Here is a 14,391-nt window from a genome sequence, read left to right as displayed (position 1 = left end):
AGAACAGCAAATATTGCAGAACAGCAAATATTGCTGCCTGATCCTTCCTCTGGAAGCTTTGTCCCAGAGGGGCACCCGCCTGTATGAGGTGTCTGTCGGCCCCTACTGGGAGGTGTCTCCCAGTCCGGCTACATGGGGGTCAGGGACCCACTTGAGAAGGCAGTCTGTCTGTTCTCAGAGTTCGAACGCCGTGCTGGGAGAACCACTGCCTTCTTCAGAGCTGTCAGACAGGGACATTTCAGTCTGCAGAAGTTTCTGCTGCCTTTTGTTCAGCTATGCCCTGCCCACAGAGGTGGAGTCTATAGAGGCTGTAGGCCTTGCAGAGGGGCACTGAGGTCCGCCCAGTTTGAGCTTCCAGGCCACTTTGTTTACCTACTCAAGCCTCAGCAATGGTGGACGCCCCTCCCTGCACCAGGCTGCCGTCTCGCAGGCCGATCTTAGACTGCTGTGCTAGCAGTGAACAAGGCTCCATGGGTGTGGGACCTGCTGAGCCAGACACGGAAGGGAATTCCCTGGTCTGCTGGTTGTGAAGACTGTGGGAAAAGCGCATATTTGGGCGGAAGTGTACAGTTCCTCCAGGTACAGTCTGTCACGGCTTCCCTTGCCTAGGAAAGGGAAATCCCCGACCCCTTGTGCTTCCCGGGTGAGGCAATGCCCTGCCCTGCTTCTGCTCGCCCTCCATGGGCCGTACCCACTGTCCAACCAGTCCCAATGAGATGAACCATGTACCTCAGTTTGAAATGCAGATATCACCTGTCTTTTGCGTCAATCTCTCTGGGAGCTGCAGACCAGAGCTGTTCCTATTTGGCCATTTTGGAAGTGACTGCCTTTATTCTTGTGTACAGACTTTAGAATCCTAATTGTCAAGGATTTTTGATATCTTTAAAACATTAATTTTTACATCAGTTGTTTATATATGTTTCCCATTTATTCAGGTATTCTTGTTTATCTTTTATATCTTGTGTATCTTTTAGCACAGTCTGAAAATATCTTAAATAGGTGTGTTTTAACTTATTTTAAAGGGAGAAAGCATTCATTTGTACTTGGAATTTTGCCATTTTTAACTATTGCAGTTGTGTTTTAGTCATATATACATTCTAAACTTTGTCATCTTGTTCTTCAGTGATCTTTCTTATTAAGTTGGTACCACAGTTTGTCACCAGATTCCCTCAATTTGACCTCAAATATCTTTCAGTCCATTCCCTCCTTCTTCCTAGTGTGTTAAACTATCATATCTTACTTTTCCATTGAATCAATGTTAACATTTCTCTAGTTAGCCTCCTGACACAAAAATGTATCTCCCACACTGTTTACCAGACTTATTTTATTTTAAGGAAAACGTATTTAAAAAAAGGTTTTGACTCCTCAGAGCTTACAGAAAAATCCAGATTCTCTAACTTAGTAAAATGCTTTTTTTTCCTAGCCATGCACGCTGTTTATCCAAAGTTCTTAACACACTGAGCTTTTCACCCTTTCTTATATATACCAGGTAGTTTTGCCCCTTAGTGGTTTTATCTTTTGAGAACCAGTTTAAATATCATCTCTCAGTGAATTCTCTTTGACTCTGCAAGGCAAAGGCAGTTGGTTAATTGCCACTTTTTTCACTCCCATACTGTTTTGTTTGATTCTGTGAAAAGTCTTTGATTTCACAGATTTATAATTTGTTTGTTTCCTTATCTACCCGCCTATCTAGATTATGAACTCTTTCAGGGCTGGAACTCTCTCTCTCTTTTATATTTTTTAGCCCACTTTGAGGTATAAATTACATCCAGTCAAATTCACCCCATTTTAAGTATCCAATTCAGTGAGTTTTGATAACTATATAGTCTTTTAGCAACTATCACATTCATAATACAAAACATTTCCATCACTCCCAAATTCCCACATACCCCTGTGCAGTCAATCCCTTCCTCCTACCATAGGCCATTAGCAAACACTGATTTACTTTCTGTCACAATAGTTTGCCTTTTCTAGAATTACCTATCAATGGACTCTGGCATCAATGATTATTCACATGGCTGGGTATATGACTTTTTTCTCTTGCCTAACGTTTTGGAGATTCATGCATATTGTTGCATGTATCAGGTTAGTTCTTCCTAATTTATTATTGAACGGTCTTCCATTTTTTAGATATACCACAGTTTATCCATTCACATACTGTTGGAAATTTGGGTTTCCAGTTTTCAGCTAATGTGAATAAAGTTGCTCTGAACAGTGAATTACAAGTCTTCATGTGAACATGTTTTCATTTCCAGTGGGGAAATACTCAGGAATAGTTTTGCTGAGTAAGATGGTAATTATATGTTTAACATTGTAAGAAACTGTCAAATTGTTTACCAGAGTGGCCCTACCATTTTGTATTCTACTAGCAATGTATCCATTTGCTGTCAGAACGTGTATTCATTCTTTATACTTTGTTACAGATTGTCTTAAATAACAAAATGTTTTTTAAAGAAAGTAAGAGAAATACATTTGCCTGTGTACATGTGTCTTTTACATTTGCCCACATATTTGCCATTTTCATACCCATGTATTTTGTTTCTTCCTGAAGATCTGTAGATCTTAGTTTCCACCTGGTGTCATTCTCTTTCAGTTCAAGGACTTTCATATATGCTTGTAGTGCACTCCTGCTGGTGGCGAATTTTCTTTTCTTTCTTTTTTTTTTAATATGGAACGCTTCACGAATTTGCGTGTCATCCTTGCGCAGGGGCCATGCTAATCTTCTCTGTATCGTTCCAATTTTAGTATATGTATGTGCTATTTATCTAAAATAATCTTTTTTTGGCTTTGTTTTAGAAATACAATTTTGCTTGATGTCAAATTTAAAGTTATAGGGTTTTTTAAGCTTTATATTGATGTTCCATTTTCTATCAGCCCTCATTGCTTCTAATGAAAGGTGAACAGCCATTTGTATTGTTACCTCATATACAGTTGACCCCTGAACAACATGGGTTTGAACTGTACAGGTCCACTTATACATGGATTTCTTTCAACCAAATGTGGATTGAAAATAACAATATTCTCAGGTTGCAAAACCCAGTATAATGAGGGTCTACTTTTCATATAGCTGGTTTCTGCAGGGCTACTGTGAGACTTTCATATGCATGGATTTTGGGGGAGCAGGTGGTGGTCCTGGAACTAATCCTTCATGTAAACCTTGTTACTAGTGTATAATGTATTATTTTTTCTCAGACTGCTTTAAAGATTTTCTCCTTATCTTTGGATTTCAGAAATTTTTTTTTCTTTGATAAGCTAAGGTTTCCTTTTGTTTGTATTTATTCTGCTTAGGATATACTGAGCTTTGTGAATCTGTAAGTTCATATTTTTTCATCATATTTGGGAAATTGTTTGCCATTATTATTTCACTTTTGGGGGGGCTCTGTTTTCTCACCTGCGTTCTGAGACTAAATACACATATTTTGGACTACTTTTTATTGTCTTACAAATCACTAACACGCTTCCAGTCTATTTCATCTTTTTTTCGTTGCTGTTATTTAGACTGGATAATTTCTGTTAATCTATCTTCTACTTCCCTGTTTTTTTGTTTTTTTTTTTGTTTTTTTCCTGCCATATCCACGTTCTGCTGTTAAATCTACCTGATTTTTCATTTCAGATCCTCCTTTTGGTTCTTTTTTTTTTTTTTTTTGAAGTTTTATAGTTTCTGTTCCTCATATTGGATTTCCATATGTTCGTGCATTGTGACCATGTTTCCTGAAAGTCCTGAACATATTCATAATAACTACTTTAAAATTCTTGTTTGCATAGGTCACATAAGGATTGATTTCTGTTAACTGCTTTTTCTCTTGGTACAGGTCTCAGAAATATTCCAGTATATACAATAAATCGCATAGTCATCCTGCCTTCACTTGACAGGAGCCAAACTTCCAGCCTATCCTACCTGCCTGCACATCAGGATTCCTGTGTGCCCCTGGATGCAGCCCTACATGTTGTTTTGTATTTTTGTTCCCTCTTGGGTCTTGGGTTTTTGAGTCTTTTTGATGTTAATCTGTTTATAAGGTATCTATTTTAGGTAGGTTAGCCTGAGGGAGTACATTGAAACACGAATTTAGTGCCCCTCCTGTCAAAAGGTCTCTGTTTTTTCCAAAGCAGAATGCTTTGGAAACTTGAGGAGTCTTTTTATTTGCTGATAATTTGGTTAATATGCTTGAACTCAGTGAAAGCCTAATTTCAGAAATAAATATTTATAAGTACTTCACTCAAGTAATTCTATTTATATATTCCCTCTCCATTCCAAATGTTTAAAAGAGGGGTTAATTTAACTTCAACACAGTGGAAAAAAATAAATTTATAAGAACTAAATTGTAATAATATTAGAGATAAAAGTAAACGTGTCTGTTGTTAAATAAGAAATTAATTACAAATTCATTTAGGGTCTTTACTGTAAGTGAAAAACTATATGTGCATAGCAAAAAGTTATTAATAAGTATGCATGTGTATGTGTATATATGTATACCTAGATACTTTTTATATATGTTATTTTTAGTCTTTCTGTTTGTTTATAACTATGCCTACCTACATTGATTTTTCAGGAGCATTATTATACAAATTAAAATAACTGTCAATATTAATGAAAATCTGTTTAGTATTTTTCTAAAAAAATTAACTCATGTTTGTGTATTTATTTATTTATTCATTTATTTATTTTTGAGGTGGAGTCTCACTCTGTCACCCAGGCTGGAGTGCAGTGGCAGGATCTCGGCTCACTGCAAGCTCTGCCTCCCAGGTTCATGCCATTCTCCTGCCTCAGCCTCCCGAGTAGCTGAGACTACAGGTGCCCGCCACCACGCCCAGCTAATTTTTTGTATTTTTTTAGTAGAGACAGGGTTTCAACGTGTTAGCCAGGATGGTCTCGATCTCCTGACCTTGTGATCTGCCTGCCTCGGCCTCCCAAAGTGCTGGGATTACAGGTGTGAGCCACCGCGCCTGGCCTGTGTATTTATTTTTGAAAGATAAAAGCTTGTAAAGCTATTAATTTGCCTGTAAGTATAACTTTGGCTGTGTTCATGGACAAAGTTTTGGGGAATTGGAGAGATAGTGATTGATATTTGTTAAGAATTATTCCCTTTTATTAGGTGATTTTCACCCATTATTTAATCCCCATGACAACCTTGGTTTCTTCTTCCCTATTCTGGATTTGAAGAAACAAGGTAGTACATTTTTCCCAAAGTGATACAATATGGAAGTACCAGAAATGGAATTTAAACTTAGTGCTATCTGATTCCAAACATGTTTTTCTTTAGTTCTTGTTAGAAACTTCCTGAGTGTTCTCATTGTCATTATTTTCTGAATATTTTTAGAGTTTTGATTTTCTTTTGGACTCAAAAGTTATTTATTTAGTAAGACTTTTTATTCTTTGTTTATTTGCTTTTAATATTTATCTTTTAATTATATTTAAAAAATCAGGGGATTGGGGGTGGTTCTTTTTCAGTAGGCAAGAGTTTTTAAATGTGTTTATTGTTGATCTTTAAATTTATTATATTGTACTTATAGAATGTGTTGTCTTAATTTCCATATGTTTAAAATTTCTTAACATTTTCTTTGTTTTTGGTATATAATTATTTTTAAAGGTTATTGTTTTAATATGTCTCTAGATTAAATAGGTCTCATACTTTCTCTAAATTTCTCTCTCATATATACTGTTCATGGTCTTTGTATATAAAATATACCTTATCAATTTGGCTTTTGAAGTCATATCATTACTATTAACTTACTTCCAAAGTATGTTTAATTCTGAAGTGTGGGTAATATTGAAGTCTTGGCAAACGCATGTGATTAGAAACCCCCCTGGTGCAACAGAGTGTGTTTTTGGATTCAAAAAAAAAAAAGAGTAGAAAGAATTTTCTAATTAGATTTTAGAAACAAGTGAATTGGTTTATATGGAAAGGAAATTTGGTTATATGAAAGATATACAGTATCCCCAGTGAAGGAAAAAAAAAGTCATAAATGTTTCTCTTAGAAAGTATTGTGTTAGATTTATCTCATGTCTGCAGAGATAAAATGGTAGGTTTTCATTAAGTTATTATAGGTTTTCTTTTATAGAAACATAAACCAAAGTTAGTTAAGAAAAACTAAATTAAAGTGAGAGCTCTGGACTTGGAAAAACCCAATGGAACCTTAAGATTTGTCTGTTATATTGCTTCATTATTACCTGTTTTTCAACTGGAATTTTAGAGAGAAATTTATGATATTTTCAATGTATTTATATAGAACTATGATTATTTATAAAACATATTTTTATAGTTTTAATATAAAAATTCCCTTAAGGAGATTCTATATAATCTTTGTTAATTAAACTTTCAAATTTGAAAATAAATCATGGCTGCACACTATTTGTCAGAAGTTATGACACTCTTTATAAAGCCTTTTTTAAAAATCTGGGGTGATAGGCTGGACATGGTGGCTCACACTTGTAATCCCAACACTTTGGGAGGCCAAGGCAGGAGGAACACTGGAGCCCAGGAGTTCAAGACTAGCCTGGGCAACAAAGCAACTAAAACAAAACAAAGCAATTCTACTGGGAGAAAAAAAAAAAAAAAAGATTAGCCAAGCATGGTGGTGCACACTTGTAGTCCTAGCTTCTTGGAAATCGAAAGTGGATGAATTGATTGAGCCCTGGAAGTCAAGGTTGCAGTGGGCCGTGATTGCACAGTGCACTCCAGCCTATGTGACAGAGCAAGACACTGTGTCAAAAAAGAAAGAGAGAGAGAGAGAGAGAGAAAGAGAAAGAAAGAAAAGGAGGAAAGAAAAAGAAAGAATTTTGAGGACTGCTTTCAGTTTTACTGTAATTTAGGTTATTAATGTTAACAGGCTTATCCTTTTCTGCTCTTCGAATCTCATGTACGTCTCATCTTTACTGGTTTATTATTGTTAATTTTTTTTCCATTGGTAATTCCTCTGAGTTTTACTTTCTAAAAAATACCCAAAATCTTACCATTTATCACTACCTCCATACAACTATGTTTGTCTAGGCCCTCATCATAGTTCACCTAAGTAGACTCTCTTAGCAGCCCCTTATTGGACTTCCAGCTTCCATTTTTTCCTCTATGTAGTCTTTTCTTTACACAACAGATAGAAAGATCTTAAAACATTTACTCCTCTGCCCAAAACCATCCCAAAGTTAAAGCTATAATCCTTAGTATGGCCCTTAGAGTCCTCTGTGACTGGCCTGTGACTGCTTCTCTAATCTTATCTCCTAATACTTTCTGTTTTTTCACTGTGCCCTAGCCATGGGACTTTCTTACTGTCTCCCTGAAATGTTAAAAGCACACCCTTACTTCAGAATGTTTGCATTTACCGTCTTCCTCCCAGACTGCACTCCTTTCAGATACCTGAATGAGTTGCTCCCACAGTTCATCCAAGACTCTACTAAAGTGATTTCACCAGAGGATATCCCTGACCTCTCATATCTACAATTCTCTTCTTACCTTACTTGCAAAGCAGCCTATATGCATAACTGTAGATTTTTATGGTTTTTTTCCTCCTAATGTTTAACTGTTTTCTTACCCAGGCCTAATTTTTTTTTTCTTTTTTGTTTTTATTTTTAGATGGGGTCTCACTATGTTGCCCAGAATGGTCTCAAACTCCTAGGCTCAAGCAATCCTCCCACCTCAGCTTCCCAAGTAGTTGGGATTAGGGGCATGCCATGGCACCTAGCTCCAGGCTTAATTTGACAACAGATATTTTAGCAATGTTTTATTGAATTCTTTCAGAACATTCAAATTAACTTCATAAAGACAAACACTTTTTTGTACTCATAAATTCACTGGTGTATGTAATATTTAATTACATCTCATAATTATAATAAAAGATACAGTTAGCATAAATGCTTTGGGAATAAACACACCTGATGCTTGGTAAAGCTAAAACTTAACTGATGGAAATAGAAGTGTGGGCTTCATTCTAGAGTACTCTGCCAGAGTCAGCATACATAATATGTGAACATTAATCAGAATGTTCTACGAAAGTAGAGTCTTTACTAATCAGTCCAGTAAGTTGATCAAGTAGAGTTTGATTAAAAGAGCTTAATTTGTAATCAAAATTAGAAACTGAAATAGATTTAGCTTAATTACATATATAGCTTTTCCAGATTATCCTAACTTTATTGGATTAGTTCATCTCTAAAATTCATATAAAATTAATTCCACAAGTGGGAATAAATGACTACTAGAGAACTGCCACTTTTCTTAAAATAACATAGATTGTAAAAAAATATATCTAATCAAAGATGTCCTACAAATGGATAGTGTTGATGGTTGCACAAAATTGTAGACATACTTAATGTCACTGAATTATACACTTAAAAATGGTTAACATGGCAAATTTTATATTATGGATATTTTATCACAATAAAAGAAAACTGAAAAAATACATCTTTACTTACATTTTTTAAATGTAAATAAAACTTTTGGGCAATGTTACTATGCAGTATAGAAGAAAAAGCAGAAGTCATGGAATTAGAAGTCTTGTATTTATATAATACTAGTTCTATCATGAGTGAGTTGGATAGATTTTGGCAAGCCTTTTAAACTATCTTAGCTGTAGTTTTCTTATGTTGAATATAAACATACTTGTTCTTAACTCTAAGGAATTTCATGAGGAACAAGTTTAAGTTTTATATATATCTATGTATGCTTTTCATAAACCACAAATAAGTTTATACACTTTAGCTGGAACTTTTTATAATTTCAGAGGGGTTATTGAACTGACTGTTGGCATTGGATATAAGAATTTGGCTTCAGGCATTTGCTATTGAGGTTTTAAAAATGTTTAAATATCTTACTGTAATTTTTTTGTTTTGTTATTTGGGACAATGCAGCTGTTTTCTCCTAGGGTATAATTAGTTGAGAATGGAAAAGTTTAGCTTATATTTGGAGAGTTATGCTTCCTATTTCCGTTATAAAATTTTCAGTTTTTTTCCTAATTTGTGTCTTTGCTTATTGGGTCCTCTTTATGACTTTTGGGGAGAAAGCCTCCTAGACTGAGGTAGATATTAGATAATTAGCTTTCTCTTTCTCCTTGGAAGTCAGTGAGTTAAGTAACAAAAATCATATAAAAGTTATATGATTTGTATAAGTTGTATACAGTGGAAGAGAAAATGATAGTTTGAGTAAGGTACAATGATGAAGTCATAAATCAGATTTAAGCAATAGAAAATTATTTATTGCTTTGTTGCCCAGGCTGGAGTGCAATGGCATGATCTTGGCTGACTACAGCCTCCACCTCCTGGACTAATGCATTTCTCCTGCCTCAGCCTCCTGAGTAGCTTGGACTATAGGCAATCACCACCATGTCCAGCTAATTTTTTTTATATTTTTAGTAGATACGGGGTTTCACCATGTTGGCCAGACTGGTCTCGAACTCCTGACCTCAGGTGATCCCAAAGTGCTGGGATTACAGGCATGAGCCACCACACCTGGCCTAGAAAATTATTTATCTTGGGCATTGATTAAATTGCATTTCTAGATACTCACTGTCAGTAGACTAAAAGATTTTTTCCCCTCTGAATAAGAAAACCGTTCATTCAAGGAACTCAATATTAATTAATTTTTGCAAAACATCCCTGTTTGTTTTGTTATAACAAAACAGTATAATTTTAATATGCTCTAATAAATATATTGTATACAATACAATATGCTGTGACAATATACTGTAATAAAATTACCAGCACCACTACTCTCGTGCTTTGTGGCCATTCTGAAGCAAAATAAGGGTTAATTGAACACAAGCACTGCCATATCAAGACAGTGGATCTGCTAACTGAGAAGGCTACTAAGTGACTAATGGTGGGTAGTATATAGAATGTGGCCACACTGGGCAAAGGGATGATTCATGTCTTGGACAGGATGGAGCAGGACAGTGCAAGATTTCATCAGGCTACTTAGAATGGTATGCAATTTAAAACTTATGAATTGTTTATTTCTGGAATTTTCCATTTAATATTTTTGGATTCAGTTGACTGTAGGTAACTGAAACTGCAGAAAACAAAACCGTGGATAAAGGGAGATTGCTGTGTATATGATCCTCAGTGACTGGCTTTTCCTAGGTGTCTCCTCCCTCTCCCCTGCCTCCTAACAGTGATGTTCTAGCCATGCAGAACCATCTTTGTATATTCTAAAATATAGTCCCTTGCTTTTATGTGTGCTGTTCCTTCTACCTTTTCCCCTCTTGTCCAGTTAGTGATGTACTTCTCACTTTTATAATGCTTTCTTTTACTCCCTCTTCTATGACATTACCATTGCTTCTGTTTATCTCTGTTAAAACCTCATTGCATTTTAATTGCAGTTTATCTCTTTGTCTCTTTCCCTGAGTTAAAAACTGAGTATCTTGATGAAAAGAACTTTGTTGTATCCATCCATTTATTCCCCATACATAGCACATTGTCTGAAGATGCTTTGTAAATGTTTGTAGAGTGCAGGAATAGTATTATACATATGAAAACGCAAAAGTCTGAAGGTGATATACATATCAATGATGATGCTGCTCTAGGTATCATAATCAATTGTGCTGCTGGTTAGACTGGGCCCCATGTTTCCTGGCTCCCTCAGTCCAATGCTCTGCCACTAAATGGAATTAATTTTGGTTCTTAACAAAACATCTTTTTGTTTTTTTCTTTACAGATATTGATGATGTTAAGAAGTTCAAACCGGGTTACCTGGAAGCTACTCTTAATTGGTTTAGATTATATAAGGTACCAGACGGAAAACCAGAAAACCAGTTTGCTTTTAATGGAGAATTCAAAAACAAGGTGAAGATGAGAATCTTTATTTTAAAATGTACCTCCTGATACCTGTACAATATTCGTTTCACTTGGGAAGTTTCTTATGTGAATATGTATATATAGCATGGTTAAAAAAGTGCTTTTTACTAACTTACATATTTAAAAACATTATTTTATTATTTAAATTCTGTTTCAGAAGATCTAAGTGAATCAACAAGGCTGAAAAATATATATTTCCATCTATGTGTCTATAGCTCCTACGTCTTGGAAAATGAAGGAATTTCATGATCAGACTAATTTTGCAAATTGTGTACCTAGAAAAACTTTCTATTTACTGTTTTGTGGAGGAGAAAGTTACTCACCCTTAATGTAAATCCATAGGGGCTTCCCTCCTAAGTGTTCATTCTACTACGACGGAACTAAGCTGCTTAACAATTGAAAGGACACCTGAATTATCTTACTGTCATAGGATTTTTCTATTAGAATGCCACTGAGTTACCACAAAGTATCTCTAATATGACACAAATGGAGAGAATAGACCAAAGAGTTAAAGTCTAAAGCATGGAATTTTTTTTAAAGTTATTACCACTAGGTAAATTGAATATTTGAAACCAACTTTTAAGTGGATACCAGTAAGTATGTTTTATAAGTGAAATAAGGCATGTTAATGAAAACTTAAAATTTATAATGGGTATTTTGCTGTAAAAGAATTGATTGCTGGACTCAGTGTTTTTTTGAAAGCACATTAAAAGAATCCTTCAAATCTTGAGGACTTTGTCTGGGATTATTAAATGTAAATATAAAATTATTATTTTAGATTAAATTATCTTAAAGGATTGAAAATTTATACATTATTTTTCTTTTAAAAATTTGCATTTTATTATTGAGATAATTGAAATTTTAAACCTATATGGTATTTTTGCCTCAGGGTAAGTCTGCCAAGTCACGAATTTGTAAAGAATGAGGTAGTTTTTGGTTTTTGTTTGTTTTTGACAAATAGTAATTCTTTTCTGTATAAAGATGAGGTCATCTATACAACTTCACCAGAAAATAATTGTTTTATGCATTGCTTTTTACTACTGCTATTTAAAATATAGAGCCTTAGTGCCCTTAGTATTGCTATGAAAGAACTGCTGAGGCTGGGTAATTTATAAAGAAAAGGTTTATTTAGCTCACAGTCCTACAGGCTATACCAGAAGCATGGTGCTGGCATCTGCTTCTGGTGAGAACCTCAGAAAGCTTCCAGTCATGCCAAAAGATGAAGGGGGAGCAGGCATGCCACAGGGTGAGAGAGGAAGCAAGTGAGAGAGGTGGAAGGTGCCCAGGCTCTTTTTAACAATCAGTTCTTGTGGGAACTAACAGCAAGAACTCACTCATTACTCTGAGGAGGCACCAAGCCATTCATGAGGGATCCACCCCCATGATCCATACACCTCCCATTAGGCCTCACTTCCAACACTGCGGATCAAATTTGAGCATGAGATTTGAGAGGACAAATCCCCTCAAACCATAGCAGGGTATAACTCAAGAATTGATTTGTGCCTCTTTAACATGGTTGGAAAGATGGCTCCTTTCTTTTATTCTGGGTTTTTCTTGCCACTCCTTTAAACAAGTATTGAAATTGGTTCTAAATAATCACACTTATCCAAATAATTTGATTAAAAATCTATCCTTACATAATCAGATAATGTATTAGATTTCTTGTCCTGTGTCTGAAGTGAGATTCCCGCCCAACACTATCTCATTAAGATATAAGTCGTCCTCCATCGCAGGCAATCGTAGACCTGAGAGAAATTCTCTTTTCAGAGGATAAATTTCCCGTTATTACTGTATCTCAGTTCCCAAGATTCTTTAGTTTATTTATTATCATAATGAGTTTAGTTATCATTGAAGAAGAAAGGAGCTACTTTGAACTAACCAGTAAGGACTCTCCTTAAGGAAAACAAACAACATTTTTTGGGAAAAAACTCTAAAGAACTTTCTGCTTTGGAATTATAAAGCAAGTTTTTCTTAGATGTTCTTACTGGATGTATATCCAACAAGAGGTATATCTATTGTTGCTTATGCATTTTTAGACAATGTCATAAATGTGAAGGAGATGTACTACTTTCAGACAGTGGATAGTCTAAAATTACTTCGATTGAAAAAACTACATTTAGACTGCCTGCAGTTTTGATGATGCTGAAATTAATGGGTGCATGCTTACTGACAAGCCGGGTACTGGGTTAAGCACTTTACATATGTCATCTTACTTACTCTTTCAACAACTCTGTGACTTGGATCAGGGGTTGGCAAACTTTTTTCTGTAATGGGTCATATAGAAAATATTTTAGGCTTTGCAGATCGTATGATTTCTATCACAGCTGCTCAACTCTGCTATCGTAGTACTAGAGCAGCCATAGGCCAAACACAAACAAACGTGACTGTTCAGTAAAACTTTACAGGGGGCAGACTGGATTTTACCCATAGTTCCTAGTTTGCCAACCCCTGATATAGATTATCCCTATTATATTCTACTTCATAGATGAAGAAATTGAGGCTTAGCAAGCTTAAGTAACCTGCCCAAAGTCACACAGCTGACAAATAAGGAAGCCAGAATTTATACCAAGCTTTGCCTGACTCTGGAGCTCATGCTCTTAACAATTAACTGTCATCACAAGATTAGTTTTGTGTTAGTGTAACAATGTGACTGATATTAAATACGTCTTTTTTTATTTGTTTGTTTGGAGCTAGGCTTTTGCTCTTGAAGTTATTAAATCCACTCATCAATGTTGGAAAGCATTGCTTATGAAGAAGTGTAATGGAGGAGCTATAAATTGGTAAGAATTTGTCTTTTCTATGTAAGTAATGTTATTTTATTATTAATTGGTATTAAACAGCCACATAATAATCAGATTTCAGATTTTTGCATTTTTTTTAATTTAAACAATACAGATTATCTACCTATTCATTGGGCATTACTAAGTGTTGGGCACTATTAAACTAGGAATTGATGTGATCTTTTTTCTCAAGGAATTTATAATTTAGTGGGAATACTGACAAATAAATGGACATTTAATTGAAATACATTGTGCAAAGATGAAAAATGCAATTTTTCAGCATGTAAATCTATGCGGTTTCTTTAAAATCTAATAACTACCATATAATTTCTTAGAAAGTAAAAGCCTTCTTATTCATCATGATCACTAGTTGATTGATTAAGAGGAATTAAGTAACGGTAACATAAACATTTAATTTAAAACACTTAAATGTATATTCACCCATTTTTGGATATAGGGCTGAGCCCCTTTTAATATAGATTCCGTATAGATTTTATATATACTCTAACATAACATAGGATAGAAAATAAAGATTCTGTAATCCTTAAGCTGCTTGTAACTTAAAATTTCTGACAGATTTTTAGGGTTCTTTTAAAAAAATCATTTAAATTATGTTATCTACACCAAATTTGACACCAAATTTTTGTAGTGATTCACCTTTATTGAGGCTTTTTAGGGCCTCAGTATTATTTAAAGCCTCCTTAGTTTTATAACCTACTTAATGTTCATAGAAACAGTTCTTCCACACTCTTTTACAGTTCATCTGTAAACATAATTAATACTTAAATTTTGAAATTATAGTAACAAGTACAATTGACAAACACATTTAAGAAC

General features: G+C 34.8%; 1 protein-coding gene and 1 non-coding gene across 6 annotated transcripts in view; one reads left to right on the top strand and one right to left on the bottom strand.

Annotated features, from left to right (window-relative positions):
• PPA2 (inorganic pyrophosphatase 2) overlaps positions 1-14,391 on the top strand; it is a 104,581-nt gene that overhangs the window by 64,224 nt on the left and 25,966 nt on the right. For 3 of the 5 annotated variants that reach the window (XM_004040226.4, XM_055384674.2, XM_055384677.2), the window contains 2 exons: positions 10,638-10,765; positions 13,472-13,557. In XM_004040226.4, the coding sequence (XP_004040274.1) occupies positions 10,638-10,765; positions 13,472-13,557 (214 nt within the window). Of the gene's footprint in view, positions 1-3,812; positions 6,351-10,637; positions 10,766-13,471; positions 13,558-14,391 lie in introns of those variants that run through there. The other 2 variants (XR_010133449.1, XM_055384675.2) reach the window with 2 other exon arrangements.
• On the bottom strand, positions 2,663-2,765 carry LOC115934377 (U6 spliceosomal RNA). The gene has a single exon (XR_004070190.1). It is a non-coding gene; the product is annotated as a U6 spliceosomal RNA (small nuclear RNA).

This window comes from Gorilla gorilla, chromosome 3 (genome assembly GCF_029281585.2).
Source record: "Gorilla gorilla gorilla isolate KB3781 chromosome 3, NHGRI_mGorGor1-v2.1_pri, whole genome shotgun sequence".
Lineage (NCBI taxonomy): Eukaryota > Metazoa > Chordata > Mammalia > Primates > Hominidae > Gorilla > Gorilla gorilla.
Note: the sequence above shows the minus strand (reverse complement) of the source record. Positions and strands in the feature narration are given on the sequence as shown.